Here is a 22,859-nt window from a genome sequence, read left to right on the forward strand (position 1 = left end):
ATAAAAGTATAGTACAGTAGAGCACACGAGTGCAGTGTACTGTACTGAACATTATTGTGCTCTAGTGTACTGTGATACATATACAGTGCATTCAGAAAGTATTCTGACCCTTTGACTTTTTCCACATTTTGTTACATTACAGCCTTATTCTAAAATAGATTTTTTTTTAAATCCTCATCAATCTCCATACAATACTCCATAATGACAATGACAAAATATATACAAATACATTATTTACGTAAGTATTCAGACCCTTTGCTATGAGACTGGAAATTGAGCTCAGGTGCATCCTGTTTCCATTGATCATTCTTGAGATGTTTCTACAACTTGATTGGAGTCCATCTGTGGTAAATTCAATTATTTGGAAAGGTACAAACCAGTCTATAGAAGGTCCCACAGTTGACAGTGCATGACAGTGCATGTCAGAGCAAAAACCTAGCCATGAGGTTGAAGGAATTGTCTGTAGGGGATTGTGTCGAGGCACAGATCTGGGGAAGAGTACCAAAACAATTCTGCAGCATTGAAGGTCCCCAAGAACACAGTGGCCTCCATCATTCTTAAATGGAAGAAGCTTGGAACCACCAAGACTCTTCCTAGAGCTGGCCACCCGGCTTGACTGAGCAATCGGGGGAGAAGGGCATTGGTCAGGGAGGTGATCAAGAACCCGATGGTCACTCTGACAGAGCTCCAGAGTTGCTCTGTGAAGATGGGAGAACCTTCCAGAAACACGACCATCTCTGCAGCACTCCACCAATGAGGCCTTTATGGTAGAGTGGCCAGATGGAAGCTACTCCTTAGTAAAAGGCATATGAGAGTCCACTTGGAGTTTGCCTAAAGGACTTTTAGACCATGAGGAACAAGATTATTAGCCTGGTTCCTCTCTAGGTTTCTTCCTAGGTTTTGACCTTTCTAGGGAGTGTTTCCTAGCCACCGTGCTTCTACACCTGCATTGCTTGCTGTTTGGGGTTTTAGGCTGGGTTTCTGTACAGCACTTTGAGATATCAGCTGATGTACGAAGGGCTATATAAATACATTTGATTTGATTATCTTGTTTGAGGAACCTAATATTGAACTCTTTGGCCTGAATACCAAGTGTCACGTTTTAGACGTGGCACCTTTTAAGTTTGATTTAACTAGGCAAGTCAGTTAAGAATTTGTTCTTATTTTCAATGATGGCCTACTTGTAAAGCCCCCCCGGCTAAACCCTACCCTAACCCAGACGATGCTGGGCCAATTGTGCGCCGCCCTCTGGGTCTCCCGATCACTGCCGGTTGTGATACAGCCCGGGATTGAACTTGGGTCTATCGTGATGCCTACTAGCACTGTGATTCAGTGCCTTAGACGCGGGAGACAGAGTGGCTTCAGGACAAGTCTCTGAATGTACTTGAGAGACCTGAAAATAGCTGTGCAGCGACGCTCCTCATCCAACCTGACAAAGCTTGAGATGATCTGCATAAAAGAATGGGAGAAACTCTCCAAATACAGATGTGCCAAGCTTGCAGCATCATACCCAAGAAGACTCTAGGCTGTAATCGCTGCCAAAGGTGCTTCAACAAAGTAAAGGGTCTGAATACTAATGCAAATGTGATGGTTTCGTTTTTCAAAATTTTAATAAATCTTATTTTTGCTTTGTCATTCTGGGGTATTTTGTGTAGATTTTTTATATTTACCTAAGTCAGTTAGGAACAAATTCTTATTTTCAATGACGCCTAGGAACAGTGCTCAGGGGCAGAACGACATATTTGTACCTTGTCAGCTCGGGGGTTTGAACTTGCAACCTTCCGGTTACTAGTCCAACGCTCTAACCACTAGGCTAACTTGTAGCCGTAACACAGTGTGGGGAAAAAGTCAAGGGGTGTGATTACTGTTTTAAGACTCTGTACGTATATGACTGGTTCAGATTTGGACTGGTTGGTCCTGACTAACAAATTTGATTTTGTTTGGGGAAGGAACTCATTAGAATAATAACCAGTATGTAAAATAATACATATATATGCAAATTATGATCTTGCATATTTCTAACTTTGTGTACCTATTCAGCAAACATCACCATGAAGAGAATGGCATTTATACCCATAATTCTACATTTCTGTGTAGTACAGATCAGGGACCCATGATATATAATTCTGCACCAAATTCCGTTACCGTAATTCTGTTACCGAGTGTAAATCCACTTCACTTACTGTAGTTCAATAACCAACTTTTTTTTTTAACTCAAGGTGTCATGTCATAGCTGACACCTCGTTCTTTCCGAAGACATATTTGAATATTTAAATTCGGAGCAGATATTTAATAGCTTTGGGAAAACGTGAACGCATTAAAAAAACTGAGGGAGATGTTACCGTAATTCTGCCATAAACGTTGCATCTACGCAGTTCTTTTAGTGAATATGTTTTGTGTAAATTGTTCAAAGTAGTCCTTGTGCATGGAGTTGTATGGTTTGTTAACCTTGGAATCAATGTTTTTTTGTTTTGTTTGGCCTTTCACACTTTCGGAGGTTGTTTATTTCAACACGTTCTTGTTTGAGAGAGAATCTATCCTGCACGACGTTTCATAAATTGTTTCCATTAATTGTCCAAACCATAGTCTTCGACACTCCAAGGTTAATCCGTATGAGATCATACATCAGTATTCTTCTTCCAGTGTCAATGCATAGCCAGCTTTCTTACTGCAACAGAGTAGGTGCTGGCACCTCAAATGATCTACTGCTTGAGTTCGTGCACCTATTAGGGCGCTTTCACGTATCCTTTTATGATCCTGGAGCATTTGGTACCCTGATCTGTTCAATAAAGCATGTGTGAAATGCAAACGAACTCTGCCTGAAACTAATCCTGGACCTGCGGGAGTAGCGGATCCAACACCCAGAGTACAAGGTATTGTGACACGGCAGTGTGAGTGGCGTGGAACCTTTTTTTGCCTGTTGTAAACATGCTAGCTCGCTAACGCAATGTGCATCTTGCTAACCGCAACCTGAAACGATTTTAAGGTCTTGTGAAAGCAAAACTTATTCTGTAGAATTCTCACGAACACTTCCGGAAGCCGAACCAGGGTGCTGAATTTCACATGTGAAAACACCCTAAAGAACATTAGGTCAAAGCCATTGTTGAGTTCCTGCACCCAAATAAACAATACCGGCACTTTTTTTCAGTACAAGTCAAGCGCTGACCTCCCATAGGGATGTTTCACAAATGACAGCCAGCCACCAAGTCAACCCACTCTTCATCAGTCGCTAACTGACTCTCATACTGTTGATGGATGCAAAAATCAGGGAGGAAGCTAAGGAGGATACTCTCTTCTGCCAGGTTCCTAGATAAACAGCCACGGCTTGACCCGAAAGGACAATTGTCTGGTGTTTAGATAAGCAAACTAATTTTGAGGAATATACCTGGCTCATAATTCTAACTGATGTGTTTACGGTCTGTCAAACAAACTATTAGGCTACGTCACTTTGACTGTGATTCTGAAAACTGAAAATATTTTTGCCTGGTGTAAGACCTTTTCAGCCTGACATGATTTCAGTAAATCTAAGGCAAACTTTCTAGATAAGAGAGATCAGGTTTATGTGCCTTATCAATTGCTCTCTCAAGGGTAGGCTACTCTGAAGGATAGACTACATGTCCTTGGGGGACCATCTGGATCCAGTAAGAATATAAGAGGATCATTTTTAGACCTCTGTTCATTTAAACCATAACAGCCATCTAGCTCCCCATCACTACCCTTCTCCCTCTCAAAGTGACCTTGTTATCTCCCAATAAACAATCCTCTTTCTTCCCGAGCCCAGGACAAAAGGCAATAACTTGTAAAATGAGACATTTTATTTTCCAATGCCATTCCCGCAGACCCCCCACACACACACAAAAAGCCCTTAGCCCATCATTGATGGAGCGGCCAATTTGTCTGCCAAAACGTCCTTATCAGGGGAAACCTTGGGAGACAAAAGATGGAGTGCAGAGCCAGGGGTCTTATCAATGTGGCATACCCTCAGCGGACCTGCATCACGCCTGATAACGCCTCTTATCGCAGCCACTGGTGTCACCCCAAAGTGGCAAGGATTTACTGTCCTTGCCACTCAAACTTTGTCCCCTTTTTTTATTTTATTATTGTTATTTTTTTATCCAACACTGTGGAGACCTTGCAGACAAAAATAATAGGGAGCATGAAGCTCCCAGGCGATTGGTTGGCAGAAGAAGAAGAGGAGGAGCTGAGTAGATCTATGGGATTAAGCTGAGGTTTTTAAATCAAATCAGGAGCTGAGGTACATATTAGCTGGTGTTAAACTGCATGGTTCATTTGAGAGAAATCTGGTCAGCACTCAGCAGTTTTTAGAGGTTTTGTGAATGTCGGCAATGCTAACAAGAAAAAAATAAAGCAGGTGGGGAATTGGATAGATGACCATGCTTGAAATCCCAATTGGGACATTGTCATAAGGCTTGAGTAGAGCTGTGTCGATCATTGTACCTTGACAGTTGTCTTCTTGCTGGCAGATGGCTGCCTGATTGACAGTTTGCAGAGACTTCAGATATCTTGGGTTTTAGTTACAGTTTTAACAATGTGAGCTGTTGAGTTTCATGTATTTGTATTTTCTTAATGCATCTCATCTAAAGTAAGGAGAACTGATGGGGATATCACTGAGCGAGTAGGAGCTGGAAAAAAGGTCTGACGGGCAATGGAAGGAGCCCTTTATCTCAATGGCACTGGTACTCTCTGAACTCACTTTTTGATCTGTCTGTACTCTGTCCTTTTTTAAAGGCAGTCTAATTGAGAATGCAAAAGTACTTTTAGAGCCCTAAAATAACTGTTTTTATTTTACTTTTACATTTTGATGGGACGAAAACAACATTCTGCCAGTTATGCATGCCATTTCCTTTTTCTAGCTTCCTTTTTAATTTAGCTTAAATAAAGCAGTGGCCCCTCTCTGTGAATAATGCCTGCCTTGATGCATTTTTAATCGGGAGGAAATTGGGAGAGTAATGGCAGTTATTCTGATACCCGTCTCTCTCATTTTTCGAAACAGTAAAGTAGTGGAGGCATTTCCCTGGAGATTTCTCTTTCTCTGTGCCTTTTCTCCTCAACCCTCTTTTGACAAATGCGTGGTAATGGAAGGGTTGTTGTGAAATTGGTATTCTTTTCAAAATGGAGTCTGACCATAGAGAGGCTTTTAGCTTGTCAGCTGTGTGTGATCAGATGAGAGAGCGAGAGAAAGAGGCTGTGCTGTGTGGTTTGAAGTGGGGCTGTCACATTGTGAGAGGAGAGGCAGGTGGGGGAGGAGGAGAGGACGAAAGGGGTGAGAGAGTTGGGGGGGGGGGGCTCTTCAGGCACCTGACTAGAATGAAAGCCACTCTGTTCCTCCTTTCTTTTGGGGTGGAGGTAATCATGTTTCTGTAGCCAGTCACTGAGCTCTCTATCCTGTGGCTGACTCACTTAAGCTGGCCTGTGGACATTGAGGGAGAAATGAAAACAAGCCAAAGAATTGTAAAAGAAAAGAGGAAGACAGGGAGAATAAGGAAATGAAGCCACTCTGAGACAGCTGTGTGCAAGACATTCACTTGAATTGAAACTTCAGGGGTGCTGTTTTTTGGATAGAAGTAAAAGATTTGCTGACCATACAGTACCATTTAGATGTTGTTGCCGGTATATAGGCCTATGCACCTATCTATAGAGAGTAGGATATAGTACTCTGCTTAAGTCTAGTATTCAAAATGATAACTATAATCAAAGATACTGGGGTAAAACATTTCTTAATCATACACAAACACACCTACACTCCCCTTCCATATGTATTTAGACAATTAAGCTAAAATTGTGAATTTGGCTAATATATTTGAGCATTTTGGATTTGATCAAATATTTCACCTTTTTATTTGAAGGTATTTTCACGTATCTGTTTTACCATTTAGAAATGATAGCACTTAATTCAACTAGTCCCCACCCCATGTGAAGAAGTCAGAAGTATTTGGACAAATTCACTATTCGTGCATCAAAGTAGTTAAAAGTTCAGTATTTGGTCCCATATTCCTTGCACACAATGACCCTCAAGCTTCTGTGGCGAGAATCTCGTTGGATGCATTTGCAGTTATGTTTTTGCCCAATAGTAACTGAATGGTGAATGAAGACTGGGAGTAAGTTTCTTTCTAAGTGAGTAGATAAGATGTTTCTGAACACTTCTAAGTTAATCCTGATAATGCTGTGATTGAGAAAAAAAAATTGGGACTGAATGAATCATGAATATTTATGAGTGAGATGCTGTTCAGAGGCTACACCTCTCACATTGACCAATAACAGGGGAGGTTAGCGTTTCTTTGTGGGTATGATCACTGTGCCTCTGTAACCATCTCATCATTAGTCACGATTTTTATTCATGATTATCTATAATCATGGTAGCATCCACATAGATGTAGAAGTGTTCAGAACATCTTTCTTACTTACAATAAAAAATTACTACAAAATGGCACAATCCAGAACAAACCGCCAAAATGCATCCAACACGTTTGTAGTTACAAGCTTGATGTAGTCATTGAGTGCAAGGAATATGAGACAAAATACAAACATTTTTGACTACTTTAATACACTCAGTAAATTTGTCCAAGCACTTAAGCTTTATTTCCCCCCACCCCCTCCATTTGAAGAAGTCGTAAGTGCTTTCATTTCTAAATGGTAAAACCGATATGTAAGAAAGTACCCTCAACATTCTGTACTGTTGCCTAATATGGAACATTCTATCTCAAATTCTGGGGCATAGAGCCATATATCTTTTTTTTTGCTTCTGTAGTGCCTTCAGAAAGTATTCCTACCACTTGACTTATTACACATTTTGCTGTTGCAGCCTGAATTCAAAATTGATTATATTGTTTTTTCTCATCCCATAATGACATTTAAAACATGTTTTTAGACATTTTTGCAAATGTATTGAAAAATAAATACAGATATCTAATTTACATAAGTATTCACACCCCTGAGTCAATACTTTGTAGAAGCACCTTTGACGGCGATTACAGCTCTGAGTCTTTTTGGGTAAATCTTTGCACACCTGGATTGTACAATACTTGGCAATTATTCTTTTGAAAATTCTTCAAGTTCTATCAAGTTTATTGTTGACTTTTATTTTTTAAATTAAACTAGGCAAGTCAGTTAAGAACCAATTCTTATTTACAATGACGACCTACCAACTGCCTTGTTCAGGGGCAGAACGACAGATTTTTACCATGTCAGCTTGGGGATTCGATCCAACAACCTTTCGGTTACTGGCCCTATGCTCTATCCACTATGCTAGCTAGTGCTAAATGACCATTTTCAGGTCTTGGCATAGATTTAAGCAGATTTAAGTCAAAACCGTAACTAGGCCACTCGGGAACATTCAATATCATCTTGGTAAGAGACTCCAGTGTAGATTTGGCCTTGTGTTTTAGGTTATATTCTGTCTGAAAGTTGAATTTGTCTCCCAGTGTCTGGTGGAAAGCTGACTGAACCAGCTTTTCTTCTAGGATTTTGCCTGTGCTTATGGCTGTTACATTTTTATTTACGTTTTTTACAAAAAAAACTCTAGTCCTTGCCGACGATAAGAATACTAATAGCATGATGCAGCCTCCGCCATTCCTGAAAATATGAAGTGGTACTCGGTGATGTGTTGGATTTGTCCCAAACAAGTGCTTTGTATTTAGGACAAAAATGAACTTTCTTTGCCACATTTTCTACAGTTTTGCTTAAATGCCTTGTTGCAAACAGTGTGTTTTGGAATATTTGTCTTTCTTTTCACTCTGTCATTTAGGTGAGTATTATAGAGTAACTACAATGTTGTTGATCCATCCTCAGTTTTCTGAAATCACAGCCATTCGACTCTGTAACTGTTTTAAAATCACCATTGTCCTCATGGTGAAATCCCTAAGCAGTTTCCTTCCCCTCCGGCAACTGAGTTAAGAAAGGACGCCTGTATCTTTGTAGTGACTGGGTGTATTGATTCACCATCCACAGTATAATGAATAACTTCACAATGCTCAAAGGGATATTCAGTGTCAGCTTTTTTATTTGTCCACATCCTCACTCGTCTTTGTGGTTGAATCTGTGCTTGAAATTCACTACTCGATTTGAGGGACCTTACAAATAATTGTATGTGTGGGATACAGTCACTCAAAAATCATTTAACCACTATTAATGAACACAAAATGAGTCCATGCAACTAATTATGCACTTTGTGAAGCACATTTTTACTCCTGAACTTATTTAGGCTTGCCATAACAAAGAGCTTGAGTACTTAAGCCATTTCAATTTTTTTTGATTCATTTCTAAAATGTTCTACAAACAAAATTCCACTGTGACATTATGGGGTATTGTGTGTAGATCATGGGCACTATCAATGTAAAACATTTGAAGTTTGGGCTGTAGGCTAACACAACAAAATGTGGGAAAAGTAAAAGGGGTTTGAATACTTTCTGAATGCACTGTACATATGGAGGGGAGTGTATCCTTGTGTGTGCCAAAGCCATTTGGGCGAGAGGGCTGCTTTTGGCTTTCACTCCTGATCTATATCAGCATCAATTCATAGAGACATTCTAGACTTCCTGAACTCCAGGCTAGTGACTGGGTAAAGGATACAGCCGACAGCAACAACAGGCCTTGTAAATGCGCTGTGTTATTTGCGACAGAGTAAGATGGAGAGCAGAAAAGACCCATCATAGCATCTGAGCAGAGTGGGGGAAGTTGACTTGATGTTAAGTGATATTACATTCTTAGATGTGTAGCTTCTGTAGTTCAAAGGGGGGGGGGGGTTGCTGAGTTAGAATATGGTGTTACAGACCCGAGTGGGATTTTTTTCATTTTTAATTTAGGGCTTAAAAGGAAAGAGTGAGCACGGGAAACTCCTGAGGGGCAAAACATCCATCAGCATGGTAGCAGTTTGCTTTCAGGGCTTTGACTTAAGATTAGATAAAAGGTTTTGCGTTCAGTTCAACTGCCAGCTGCTTATAATTTAATACATGATAAAAAGTCTAACTGGGGTGTTTTTTTCCTTTCTCTCGGTCTCTCTCAGGATCCCCCAAGGTCCGAGCGGCTGTAGATCCCAGAAAGCAGCAGCCATGTTAGCCTGCCTACAGAGACGGCAGCAGAACCTCTCATCTCAGCGTCTGGTCTGCACCCCCAAGATCCTCGATGCTCCGCAGCAGCAGCCCAGCACACGGCAAAGTGAGTCCCCGTGTCTCTGCTCTCAGCAGCGCAGGACAAATCAAATCAAATGTGTATTTGTCACATGCGCCAAATACAACAGGTTATCTTACAGTGAAATGCTTACTTACAAACCCTTAACCAACAATGCTTTAAAAAAAAGTGTTAAGTGAAAAATAGAAAATAAAAGTAAAAAATAATTAAAACAGCAGCAGTAAAATAAAAATAGCGAGGCTATATACAGGGGGTACCGGTACAGAGTCAATGTGCGGGGGCACTGGTTAGTTGAGGTAATTGTGGTAATATGTTAGGGGTCTGGGTAGCTCTTGGATTAGCTGTTCTTATGGCTTGGGGGTTGAAGCTGTTAAGAAGCCTTTTGGACCTCGACTTGGCGCTCCGCTACCGCTTGCCGTGCGGTAGCAGAGACCACAGTCTATAACTGGGGTGGCGGGAGTCTTTGACAATTTTTAGGGCCTTCCTCTGACACCGCCTGGTATAGAGGTCCTGGATGGCAGGAAGCTTGGCCCCAGTGATGTACTGGGCCGTACGCACTACCCTCTGTAGTGCCTTGCGGTTGGAGGCCGAGCAGTTGCCATACCAGGCAGTGATGCAAACAGTCAGGATGCTCTCTGGTGCAGTTGTAGAACCTTTTGAGGATCTGAAGACCCATGCAAAATCTTTTCAGTCTCATGAGGGGGAATAGGCTTTGTCGTGCCCTCTTCATGACTGTCTTAGTGTGTTTGGACCATGATAGTTTGTTGGTGATGTGGACACCAAGGAACTTGAAGCTCTCAACCTGTTCCACTACAACCCCGTCGATGAGAATGGGTTCGTGCTCGGTCCTCCTTTTCCTGTAGTCCACAATCATCTCCTTTTGACAACTGACTCTACATTTCACTACAGAGACCCATTTTGTTTAATTTGTGGCGCTGTGTTTATCTCTGTGTAGTGACAGTCGGATTTCACGAAAGAAAGCCCTGTATAAGATTTTTAGGGGGAAAGTAAAGTTTCACTTTACATACACAACTGTAGTTTAGTTCAGAGAAGTAGAGCGTTGCACCCGGGTAAACCAGACTCTCCTGTAGCAACCATTTGTACCACAGTGCCTCCATCTGATGGAGTTGATTGGCTTCAATTATGCCACTTGTCTCTATGCTGCATCGGAGGTGTGGAGTTCTGCCTGCAGGGCTACGGAGCAGGAGACCACAGGGCTGTTCTGTGGTGAGGAAGGGCAAGTTCACCTTGGCCTATCTACCACTGCCTGCCTGGCTGTCTGGCCTGCTGAAGAGAACCGTGCAGGGTTGATATCTCCCACTCAGATCTGTGTGGATCCTCTGTGTCTTATCACAGGTAGTCATCTTGCACTCTTTCATTTCATTCTTAAGAGCACTGATCAATGATGGAGCGGAACGCTGTTATGTTGGCTGGCCCGGTTGTTGTTGCTGATGATGATGATTTGCCCTGCCAAGGGCATACTAGCACACAACCCCCCACCCACATACCTTCTCCTAGTCAGCCCTGAACTTTTGCCAATATAACTATTTTACACTTCTTACCTTATTATATGCCTCTTTCACGTGTACTTCCATTTTAACTATAAACACAGTGCTTACAGTTTATTATTCCGGTGTTCTCTGCTATTTATTCTGCTTTTTGCAGCATTATATGGCTGGTACACAGTCAAAGAAAACCCTGTTGTCATGGCCACTCTCGCTCTGAGACCTAAATGACATAGGGGAGAGTGGGGTATGTTGGTGTTTTTTTTACATTCATCATCACTATGTCAAGGAAAATATATTATTATTTCTAACAAATACAGTACCAGTCAAAAGTTTGGACACCTATTCATTCAAGGGTTTTTGTTTAGTTTGACTATTTTCTACATTGTAGAATAATAGTGGAGACATCAAACTATGAAATAACACATATGGAATCATGTAATAACCAAAACATATTTGAGATTCTTCCAAGTAGCCACCCTTTGACTTGACAGCTTTGCACACTCTTGGCATTCTCTCAACCAGCTTCATGAGGTAGTCACCTGGAATGCTTTTCCAACAGTCTTCAAGGAGTTCCCACATGCTGAGCACTTGTTGGCTGCTTTTTCTTTACTCTGCAGTCCAACTCATCCCAAACCATCTCAATTGGGTTGGGGTCGGGTGATTGTGGAGGCCAGGTCATCTGATGCAGCACTCCTTAACTCTCTTTCTTGATCAAATGGACCTTACACAGCCTGGAGGTGTGTTGGGTCGTTGTCCTGTTAAAAAACAAAAGATAGTCCAACTTACTGCAAACCAGATGTGATGGCGTATCGCTACAGAATGCTGTGGTAGCCATGCTGGATAAGTGTGCCCTGAATTCTAAATAAATCACTGACAGTGTCACCAGCAAAGCACCATCACACCACCTCCTCCATGCTTCATGGTGGGAACCACACATGCGGAGATCATCCTTTCACCTACTCTGCGTTTCACAAAGACACGCGGTTGGAACCAAAAATCTCAAATTTGGACTCATCATACCAAAGGACAGATTTCCACCAGTCTAATGTCCATTGCTTGTGTTTCTTGGCCCAAACAAGTCTCTTTTTCTTATTGGTGCCCTTTAGTAGTGGTTTCTTTGCAGCAATTTGACCATGAAGGCCTGATGAAGGCCTGATTCACGCAACAGTTGATATTGAGATGTGTCTTTTACTTGAACTCTGGGATGCATTTATTTGGGCTGCAATTTTTGAGGCTTGTAACTCTAATGAACGTATCCTCTGCAGCAGAGGTAACTCTGGGTCTTCCTTTCCTGTGGCGGTCCTCATGAGAGCCAGTTTCGTCATAGTGCTTGATGGTTTTTGCGACTGCACTTGAAGAAACTTTCAAAGTTCTTGAAATGTTCCTTTTTTGACTGGCCTTCCTGTCTTAAAGTAATGATGGACTGTCGTTTGTCTTTGCTTATTTGACCTGTTCTTGCCATAATATGGACTTGGTCTTTTACCAAATAGGGATATCTTCTGTATACCACCCCTACTTTGTCACAACACAGCTGATTGGCTCAAACACATTAAGAAGGAAAGAAATTCCACAAATGTACTTTTAACAAGGCACACCTGTTAATTGAAATGCATTCCAGCTAGTTGAGAGAATGCCAAGAGTGTGTCATCGAGGCAAAGGGTGGCTACTTTGAAGAATCTCAAATATAAAATATATTTAGATTTGTTTAACATTTTTTGGGGGGTTGCTACATATGTGTTGATACATGATTCCTATCTTTACTGTATGCCTTCATTCAGACTTCTCTGCTCAATATCACTTACCCTTATTTCTGGAACAGGGCTTTCGTTTTGTTGTGCCAATTCGTAAGCAAGATTTCTGCATTTGAGGCTACTAAGGGGGCTAGACCCCCTGCTTGTTTTACGGGGCATGATGATGTCTGCTCTGTAACAATAAAAATGCACTGTTTTGAGTTCATATGCATGACACAATACTATGCATATTATACATAAAACTGACAATGTCATCCATTATTTGTGTGGGGTATGGTGGCCATTGGCTCAACTTATCCTAAGGCAAACATTTAGACTATTATCCCACACAGCTTCAAGGATGCACTTTCATGCTAGGTTTAGGACCTCATATTGTAGCTTATAGAGACCCCAACTGATGTATAAAACAATCTACTTTGGGTTTAGATACAAGCATCATGAAACCTATAACACATAAAATTCATTTGACTTTGTGAAAATCTGTTTACCACTTTTCCCCATGTCTTCCTTCATAGTCTCCACGAAATGACCTCTTCCTAAATATTTGGTCACATGATTCATTGTGTGTATTGTTTCCTACAAACAAAGGGTGGCTCAACTAACCCTTTGGCTCAACTTACCCCGCTCTCCCCTATGTAACACAAGCTAGAGATGACCTCATTCCCTAACCAATTGAGGATCTTCCTTTTGAACTTGGATCAAAGAAAATGCTTGCTCAAGCACATGTGTTAATCAGTTGATAAGTGATTGCAAGCCATGTTATCCATGTCATAAACAGAGGTTTCAAAAGACCGTGTTTATTATTCCCACTGCCAGTGCACATTATTATCACATTTAATGAGAGTATATGTTGTGGCAGTTGTCGGCTGATGAAACCAGCACAGGGCATTCTAAGTTTACGTGTCATATTTCCATGATTCAATTCAGAGATAATGTTTAATCACTGTGTTTTATACTGCTCTGTCAGACTTCTGTGGGAGTTTATGACATAAATTTATGGGAAACCGCATATCACGCTGTGCCTATCCCCACATAGCTAGCGTAATAACATATTCCATTTTATATTCGTGATATAAATTGCCTATGGAAAATGCATAAATCGTCTGAGTGATTAACCTCTTGGCCGATGAGTAATTGTGTGGAGACTTTCAGACTAAATGCAAGCTGATGGATTTGTAATGTATATTGTATTTCTCTAGCTTCACTTCCCAGATTTGGGCCATGAAAACAAATCCTGTGTATCCCTCAGCTTTCCTTCACATTGAAACCTTCCACTAATGCTCTCTGGGAGACTAGCAGTCTCATATCCCCATGTCCCTCATCTCTCTCCCGGGGTGAAACACCCCTTTTTGTCTCTCATTATTAAATATTAATTGGGAATCAGTAGAGCACTTGTCTGCTAAATGCTGGAACAGAAGGACCTAGTTTGCCTCAGGCAGAACCACGGGCGCCTTTCACATCCTGTTTACCTGCAGGAATCATTCCTCCCTCCCGGAGCTCTGTGTGTGTGTGTGTGTGTCAGTGGCGTACTACAGCTAATTTCCTACAATTCTACACATTTTGCAATGAGGCTGAGAAGATGTTAGTTTTACAGCTTTTCTTTGTCACTGCTTCTGACGTTCATATGCTATCGGGGGGTGCGTCTGTGTGGAGCAGCATCCACCCCCCCTTCCCTCCAGCACTAACCTGACATTTCAAGCACATCCATATGAAACAAAGTGCTCTACTGATTGGAGCCTGCTGGTTGGACTTGATTAGACCCAGAATAGTTCTCTAAAAGGTTTTTGAGTTTATGTTTTTCCCATTGGGATTCTGTGTTGAAAGAGTGGTTTTCACACAGATTTTTGTTGAAAAGCTTTCGCAGAGGATTGAGGTTGCAGGTTTAGACATCCATTAGAATGGTTTGTCGGTCTGGTTTGGTTTCACAGAGGAATCCCTGACAATGACAACCCATCTCTTAAATATGAGGAAGTGTGTATGTGTGACTGAGTGCGACGGTTTATGTGATGAAAGTTAATGAGTGCTCTGCTCTACTCTGCTCTTGGCCTGAACGGCAGATCAGAGCCGGGAATGCTTTTTCCCACGCTGCCGGCCTGTCTTTCCGGAGGGCTCTTTTAGAGCGGCGCACTGCTTTCCCCGGGGCTGCTGAGCAGAGTGGCACAGAGACAAATGGGGAGTGACACTCGCGTAAAGAGTTACCCGCCTGTGTCTCTTCAAGCACAAATAACTAAGTGTTCACCACTGAGGTTATTCTGTTCCACGACCAACACCCCTCATGAAGAGATTACAGAGAGCGAGAGAGAGAAAGCGAGGGATGGGATGTTAATGGGTTGAATGAGTGCAGTTTCTCTTCATGTGTGTATGAGAGCGGGCGGCCTTATGTCCCACCCGGGACGAAGAGGACTAACTAATGAGAGCGAGGGAGCGGTAGACTGAATGGATTGCTAGGCTCTGTGTGTATCAGTGCTTTGTCTTTCTCTCGTTCTGTGTCTTGGGGCTGATGAGCCTCTGGTTTGCCAGGGTCAGGAGCTCAGGAATAGTAACCTCGGTGGAGTTGAGTATGTAGGTCTGCACACAGAGGACTGGAACACAGGGGCTCTGTCCAGCCTCTCTACTCTCACTCCGGATCTATGTGAGGAGGCCTCCGCCTCGACCCAGCTAACCTCCTCAGACTCCATTAATATTAATGCATGTTAATATGGATACAGAGGTGAAGAGCGCTGCAGGCGCTGCATCTCAATACCTCTGCTTTATAAGGGCACCGACCTGTGCACAGCTAGACACCATTCAGATGCTCTACCGTAAGATCCAGACGGCCCCCGAGATCCCCACTCCCCTCATGGATATTGAATGCATGCATGAGGTTTCTGACTTCATTTTCATTCACAGCAGTTACTGTATGCCTCGGTCAAATTGAAAGGAAAGTAAAGTAACCATGTGGAGCTGTATGGTGTACTGTACTGTATTGTACTGTACTGTATTGTATTGTACTGTATTGTGTGGGACGTGAGGCAGGTCCAGATAGTCGATACGAAGCGTCCTTGCACTGCCTGAGCAGCAGGGGGGGGTAGTCAATTACAGTGCCTTGGCGCTAGGAGCTGAATGGAGTCAGGGTCAATTAATTACATGGGCCCTAATGAGTGGGCTTATTAGGGCCAACTGTGCTCGTACCAGAGGTTGTCATGGCAATGCAGCGGCCTAGGTTTTTAATGTGTTAATCAGCCTAGTTGTCAAGGAGAGTCTGTGGTTGTGTAGGGCAGGTAGGTACGGTTAGTGTATAGTGGTGTTGATATTATTAATGTTTGGATCGCCATCGTGAAACACTGGTGTGTAACACGATGTTTGGCAATGTGTGTGTGTGTGTGTGTTTGCTGGTGATTTCTGAGAACTGCACTAATTAACCTCCGTGAGTGCTGCTGTGTGGCGCGTCCCCAGTGAGGATTATTCATTAATCATGTTTATCAAACAAACATTTTAATCTTACAGGCATTTAACACCAAATACCTTTCGCACAACCTAGACTTTTGGGCTTCTTGCCCTGTTTTTCAAATTTGTCTGCTAAGGATCTTTTTGTGATGGTTGCACAAGGACAATCACCAAGCATAGGACTACATTACTGGTTTTCGTGATCATTGTAATGGAGGGAGATGTAAAGGTCATTTTGTTCGGTTCCTTCTGTTGGTGTTTTGTGAGAACCAGAAGAGCAGCAGTTGTTTTCTGTGGAACTGGAAATTCAATGAGCCACTCCAACTGCAGTTTTTAGCCCTGGCTCAGGGGCTTGTTTTGCCTGTTAATCAGTGATTAACTCAAACCGCTCCAAAACAACGAGGTCTCCACTCTGATCTGTGGGGTATTGCATTAAGCTTGACCATGGGAAAAAAGATTAGCCAGCTTCCCGCGACTGAAAGCGTGGTGTGGGATTGTACGGAGGTGGATTCAGTACAGGGTTACGGAAGACTGTGGTATGGTGAAGAGTACATAACGCTGTAGAGCATCTCCCCAATCTGTTTCTCATTGACAGTTTTTATGTTTAACATATTGTAAACCTTTAACTATTAGGCCTACATACATTCATGCATGGAAATGTGTACACACACACACACACACACACACACACACAACTCCTCACATACAGATACATGAGATCAGGCTGCTGAAAATTGTTCATTTGATTTCCAGAATGTGCCTGTGGTTAATTCTGGATGAAGAAATTCTAGAGCTACTAGAGGAATAGACTCTGACATCAGACTAGACTGTAGCTCGCTCTCTGGCATAGCTTCTCTTCGGATCCTAAACACTGAGTTCACACTGAGGCAGTTCCTGGTGCACAGCAGCACAGCAATCCACATAATTCCAGGTTTCCACTTTCATTTGAAACACCCTAACTGCTGTGATATGCCATTCGTGCCACTGCCAATGGTATTCAATTGATAAGTGACTTTAATATTTGAGCGGGTGAGTTTCAAACCAGCCGAGGCCTGTGTGTTGCCACATGAGCCCGTTACTGTGGTGGCATGGCCACACTGCGTCTTTGTGCCGCTGACAGGGCTGTAATCTGTGGATTTATGGAGCGAGACGGCCTTTGAAGATGAGTTAGCATTCCGAGTGTTTTTTGAAGTGTTTACGGAAAGCCAAGCCAATCTGGAGGGATCAGGGCAAAACATTGACTCCATACCAAACAAGGATGGCACCAACGGCACTCCGTGATTGGTTTCACAATATTTATCTCTTTGTGGTAATTGGGCGTGAGAGATGATTCAGAGCAGAATAGATCACTCTTTGCGTGGTACAGTACTTCTGATTGATGCTGGTGTGTTGTGATGGAAGATCCCGATGATGCCTTGAAGTGGGTTTCTGTAATTAACCAATAAGTCCTGTATATATGGTCCATAAAGCAGTGAATTGGGAGCATAAACAGTGTGCGGGGCTTCCTGTTCTTCCCAAGTATTCTTTTATTAGCCCAGCACCTGCATTTTGAAGGACGTGTGTATGACCACAAACGTTTGTATATGGCCAATATACCACGGCTAAGTGCTGTTCTTCGCGTCGTGCCTGGATACAGCCCTTAGCCATGGTATATTGGCCATATGCCACAACCCCTGAGGTGCCTTATTGCCTTTTATAAACTGGTTACCAACCTAAATAGAGCAGTGAACAAGTATCTTTGCGTCATACCCGTGGTATATTTGCTGACATAGCCTACACATGGCTGAAATGCTCTTTCAGCCAGTCAGCATCCAGGACCCAAACTACTGGGTTTATAATAGATATTATATCACTGAAGTAGGTCAACTCATTAAACGTAGAGTAGATTAGTGCTTTCAGGTGAGCACGAAAGCACTAATCTGCTCTTGTTCTAACTGTCGAAGGGTCATGAACTCTCTCCCTGTTTTGACCAGAAGGCAGTTAAAGGCAGCTCATTCTTTATACACTCCTGGGTCCTTGTTCAGTGTGACACACAGTATCAAAACATTCTGCAATGGGAAAAAAAGAACATCTCTGCTCATATTGGACAAGTCCAGGCAGTAACTCCCCGTTTTCAAAAAGTATTCTCCTTACTGAATTTGTTTTTCACCTTAATGAGAGACTTGATGCTCCTGCAGTATCACAGGGTTGTTTCGACGTCTAGAGGTTGAGTAGGCATCTGTTTTAACACTCCCAGATGTCCTTGTTTTCTTTACCACTGGTGTATAGTGATACATAAATAACTAGTGTTTCTCTCTGTTGTATTTCTCTGTGGAATTCACTCCGGCTGCTGCTGGCACTGCTGCTGTTCTGTTCTGTTCCCTTGGCTCCACTGGGAGATGCTTGGGTGGATAAAACACTCCACCTCTCCTCTTTCCTCCATTTTAAACACCCAATTGTATTTCCTTTTATGAGATGGATCTTGTAGATTGAATCATTTTCACAGTTGGAGGCTCATTGTGGGCCTGAAATGAAATTAACTCCCCAATCAATTCCGAACGGGCACAACAAGTGAGTTCTCCCTTGCACGGCTGAAGTGCCTCTTCAAATGGGTTTTGTTATTGAAAACGAAATGAAGTGTTTTGTTTTTCACGCTCACTTTGTCGCCTCTCTCTCTGCCTTGTTCTGTGTGCTGTGGCAGTGATTTTCGCTGACGATAGAGTAGGTTAATTTCAGCACTTTTGGTTTTCATGTCAGGAATTCCATAAGTGTCGTTCAGAGGGGCGGTGGTAATTTCTGTCAGGTGATTTATTGCTTTTAAATGGAGCACCTTTTGCGCGTCTCCTTTGTCGCTGTGAGCTAAGCAGCCATGAAATTGCCTGAATAATGGCGTTTTAAATCCAATCTTGGTTTGTCCCCTCAGCGTTCCCGTAGACCATTCAATAGCCTTCCCTGTGGAGATTGCTCTTTCTCAGTGTGTCCTGACTTCTCAGTTTAAGCTCCAGGCTTTTACATCGCAGGTAATACAGGTCTGTAAGAGGCTAGCTGAATTTTTACTTTACAGGTAGGCAGCCTTGGAAGATTTGAAAGCGATCGTCATCTTCAAGTCACATTAGAGATGGTTGGATATAGGGCTACATGGTAGAACGAGTGTTTCTTTTCAATCAGTGAAATTAGAAGATGTAATTACAAGGAATAAAAACAAGATTCTCCTCATCATTTTTTTTCAAGGATATTGGCTGTCAGACTGTATGAGGAACCACAACAGCTTTACATTTCTGTTTTCGATTGGCCAACAATATAAGCACATGAGCACAGCTGTAATTTCTTCACTTCCAGTCCCATCCGCTCCAGCTTTTAACTCGGGTACATCTGACGGTAGTTTCATGGCCAAATGTCACCAAATGAATCCCACTTGAGCCGCTGCGACAAAATTGGCTTTCTCTCTCTCCCCCGTTGCCTCCTGCTCCACTCCCTGATTTCCCAGGGTAATCCGATTCTGGGTTGAAATAAGTCCAAATTAATTTGATAAAGCACTGATCAAAGAGTGCCGTAGGTGTTTCCGTTCCCCAAATGAGTTTATAAGAGATGCAGATGTCGACTGTTCATCTTCCTAAAGAGAGGGGGGTGAAACTGGAGATTGTGAAAGGGAAATGGAGGAGATATTACAATAAGTGTGTTTTTATTGGTCTATTGGTCTCAGCTCTGCTCCTTGGACATTGTGTTCTCTGTTCTGACATGCTTTGTTTATTTGTTTGAATATTTATCACGAGGAGTGTTTTTTCAAAACAGCTTTTGTGGAAAGGTCAATTGATTGTTTTTTATTTTAGTCCCAGCTGGCAAGTATCATCAAGCCTGCCCTTGTACTTTATAACCAGGCACATAGTGTGAGAGAACTCTTCTGGAAGTATAACCATCTCTTTGTGTGTTTGTGTTGCAGGTGAGCTGGTCTCCATGAATGGCCCTCGGTATCCTTCCCCTGCAGAGCTGGATGCCTTTGCCCAGAAGACGGCCAGCAGCCCCCTGTCCATCAAGATCTTCCCATCCAACATCAGAGTGCCGCAGCACAAACAGCTGAACAGGACGGTCAACGGTCTGGACACCACATGCACCCAGCACTACAGTCCCTACTCAGGAGGCTACCAGGGCCTACTGGGTGTTGTAAAGGCCTCTGTCTCCATGGTCAAAGGCGTGCTGAAAAACTCTGAGGGCAAGAGGACTAAACATTCCCCCGCCCAAACTGCAGTGGCACCATACAACCTTTTCTGTAACAACAGACACGGGCAGCAGAAGAGCTACCGCATAGGCTCCTGCAAGCCTCATGACGGGCCAAATGTGTCTGTACCCTCTAATATCATTGGGGCTGTGTCAGTCATTCCCACCCCGGTAGGGCAGACTCTGGCCCCTCAGCCGGATCTGGACGTCCAGAGCCTGCTGAGGCAGATGAACAGACACACCCACAGCCAGGCCCTGCAGCACGGGGGAGGGGCCCAGCCAAGCCCTTCCCTTCAGGCTGTGGCTGCTGTAGCCTGTTCAGATTCTGGCTTTACGCTGGGAGTAGCGCCCCAGAGCAGTCTGGCATATTCGGGGGCCGTGCTGCCCACCCAGAGTGCAGACATGGCCAAGGCTGGCTACCTGGACAGAGTGGATTATAGCACATGGCAGCACAAACAACAGCAGCAGCACTATCAACAGGGGGCTCTAAGGATATACAACAATGCTCGGATGGGCAGCGGGGGAGGTGCCGTGGTCAGCCGCTCTCCAGAGACTTGTCTCCCTTTGGCCTGCTCGGCACAGCTCTCCTATAGGCCTCATCCCCTCAGTGCAGGCACTAACGGGGCAGGAGCAGGGATAGGGCAGGACCGGGTTAGCTCCTCCCCTCTGAACTGTGCTGCCATGCATGGGGAGTTCTCTGTGGGCCAGTACTTCGCCCCTCCCTGGAACAGTGTTCTGGTCACTCCGGACAGCGACTGTTACAACCCTCAGGAGCTGGTGCCTGGCTCCTCTATTGTCCGGCCCAGAGACATGGGGCTCTCCCACCCTCATCCAAACCATCACCCCAACCGCCAGCTCCACCCCCACCCCCAGGCCTATGCCACAGACCAAAGCCTGGGCCTCTGTTTTGGGATGCCCAGCACCAGCCTGTGCCACGCCTCTGTGCTGAGCAGCAGCCTGCAGTCTCTGGAGTGCCTGATCAGTGAGATCCACCCACCCTGCATTAAGGAGCGCATGCTGGGACGGGGCTATGAGGCGGTGGGGATGCCCCAGCTACTGGACCACAACCTACAGCACACTCACATTCAGCTGCCTGTGTTCCGATAAGACGGGACATATCCACACAGGGCATACAGTGCCTTCGGAAAGTATTTAGACCCCTTGACTTTTTCCACATTTTGTTACGTTACAGCCTTATTCTAAAATGGATTTTTTTTTAAATAGCAACATTTAAAAAAAAAAAAAATGTTTCCAAATGTATAAAACTTTTAAAACAGAAATATCTTATTTATCTAAGTATTCAGACCCTTTGGTATGAGACACGAAATTGAGCTCAGGTGCATCCTGTTTCCATTGATCGTCCTTGATGTTTCTACAACTTGATTGTAGTATATTGTGGTAAATCCATCCGTGGTAAATTCAATTGATTTGGAAAGGCACACACCTGTCTATATAAGGTTGACAGGACATGTCAGAGAAAAAAACAAGCCATGAGGTCAAAGTAATTGTCCGTAGACAGGATTGTGTCGAGGGAAGGGTACCAAAAAATGCTTACAGCATTGAAGGTCCCCAAGACCACAGTGGCCTCCTTTGTTCTTAAATGGAAGAAGTCTGGAACCACCAAGACTCTTCCTAGAGCTGGCCGCCTGGCCAAACTAGGCAATCGGGGGAGAAGAGCCTTGATCATGGAGGTGACCAAGAACCCGATGGTCACTCTGACAGAGCTCTAGAGTTCTTCTATGGAGATGGGAAAACTTCCAGAAGGACAATCATCTTTGCAGCACTCCACCAATCAGGCCTTTATGGTAGATTGGTTAGATGGAAGCCACTCCTCGGTAAAAGGTACATGACAGCCAGCTTGGAGTTTACCAAAATACACCTAAAGGACTCTCAGACCATGAGAAACAAGATTCTCTGGTCTGATGAAACCAAGATTGAACTCTTGAATTCCAAGTGTCACGTTTGGAGGAAACCTGGCCCTATCCCTATAGTGAAGCATGGTGGTGGCAGCATCATGCTGTGGGGATGTTTTTCAGTGGCAGGGACTGGGAGACTAGACAGGAAAGAGGGAAATATGAACAGAGCAAAGTACAGAGAGATCCTTGATGAAAACCTATAAGATGCAGGAGTGGCTTCGGGACAAGTCTTTGAATGTCCATGAGTGGCCCAGACAGAGCCCGGACTTGAACCCGATCGAACATCTCTGGAGAGACCTGAAAATAGCTGTGCAGCGACGCTCCCCATCCAACCTGACAGAGCTTGAGAGGATCTGCAGAGAAGAATGGGAGAAACTCCCCAAATACAGGTGTGCCAAGCTTTTAGCGTCATACCCAAGAAGACTCAGAGCTGTAATCGCTGCCAAAGGATGTGTGTCCAATGTGTCGGAGAAACACTGTACACCTGGCGACCGTGTCAGAGTGCATGCGCCCGTCCCGCCACAGGAGTTGTGAGAGCTCGATGGGACAAGGACATCCCTTCCTGCCAAACCCTCCCCTATCCCAGATGACGCTGGGCTAATTGTGCGTTGCCTCATGGGTCTCCCGGTCTCGGCCGGCTGCGACAACCCTGTATCGAACCAGGATCTGTAGTAACGCAGTGCCATAGACCGCTGCGCCAGTCGGGAGGCCCATTTGCTAAACATTATAAAGAGCTGTTTTTGCTGTGTCATTATGGGGTATTGTGTGTAGCTTGATGAGGGGGGGAAACAACAATTTAATCAATTTTAGAATAAGGCTGTAACAACAATGTGGAAAAAGTCAAGGGGTCTGAATACTTTCTGAAAGCACTGTTTACTGTATAACAGGAAATATACTGTATAACAGGAAATATACTG

At 43.6% G+C, this 22,859-nt stretch overlaps 1 protein-coding gene across 2 annotated transcripts in view; it reads left to right on the forward strand.

The window, feature by feature from the left end:
• The window catches only part of LOC112219479 (protein FAM222A), a 34,193-nt gene extending 12,939 nt beyond the window's left edge, over positions 1–21,254 (forward strand). For both annotated transcript variants that reach the window (XM_024380762.2, XM_024380764.2), the window contains exons 2-3: positions 9,023–9,174; positions 19,752–21,254. In XM_024380762.2, the coding sequence (XP_024236530.1) occupies positions 9,023–9,174; positions 19,752–21,133 (1,534 nt within the window). In that variant the 3' untranslated portion in view covers positions 21,134–21,254. The remainder of the gene's footprint in view (positions 1–9,022; positions 9,175–19,751) is intronic.
• The last annotated feature ends 1,605 nt before the right edge of the window (positions 21,255–22,859 follow it).

Source organism: Oncorhynchus tshawytscha, linkage group LG20, assembly GCF_018296145.1.
Source record: "Oncorhynchus tshawytscha isolate Ot180627B linkage group LG20, Otsh_v2.0, whole genome shotgun sequence".
Classification (NCBI taxonomy): Eukaryota; Metazoa; Chordata; class Actinopteri; order Salmoniformes; family Salmonidae; genus Oncorhynchus; species Oncorhynchus tshawytscha.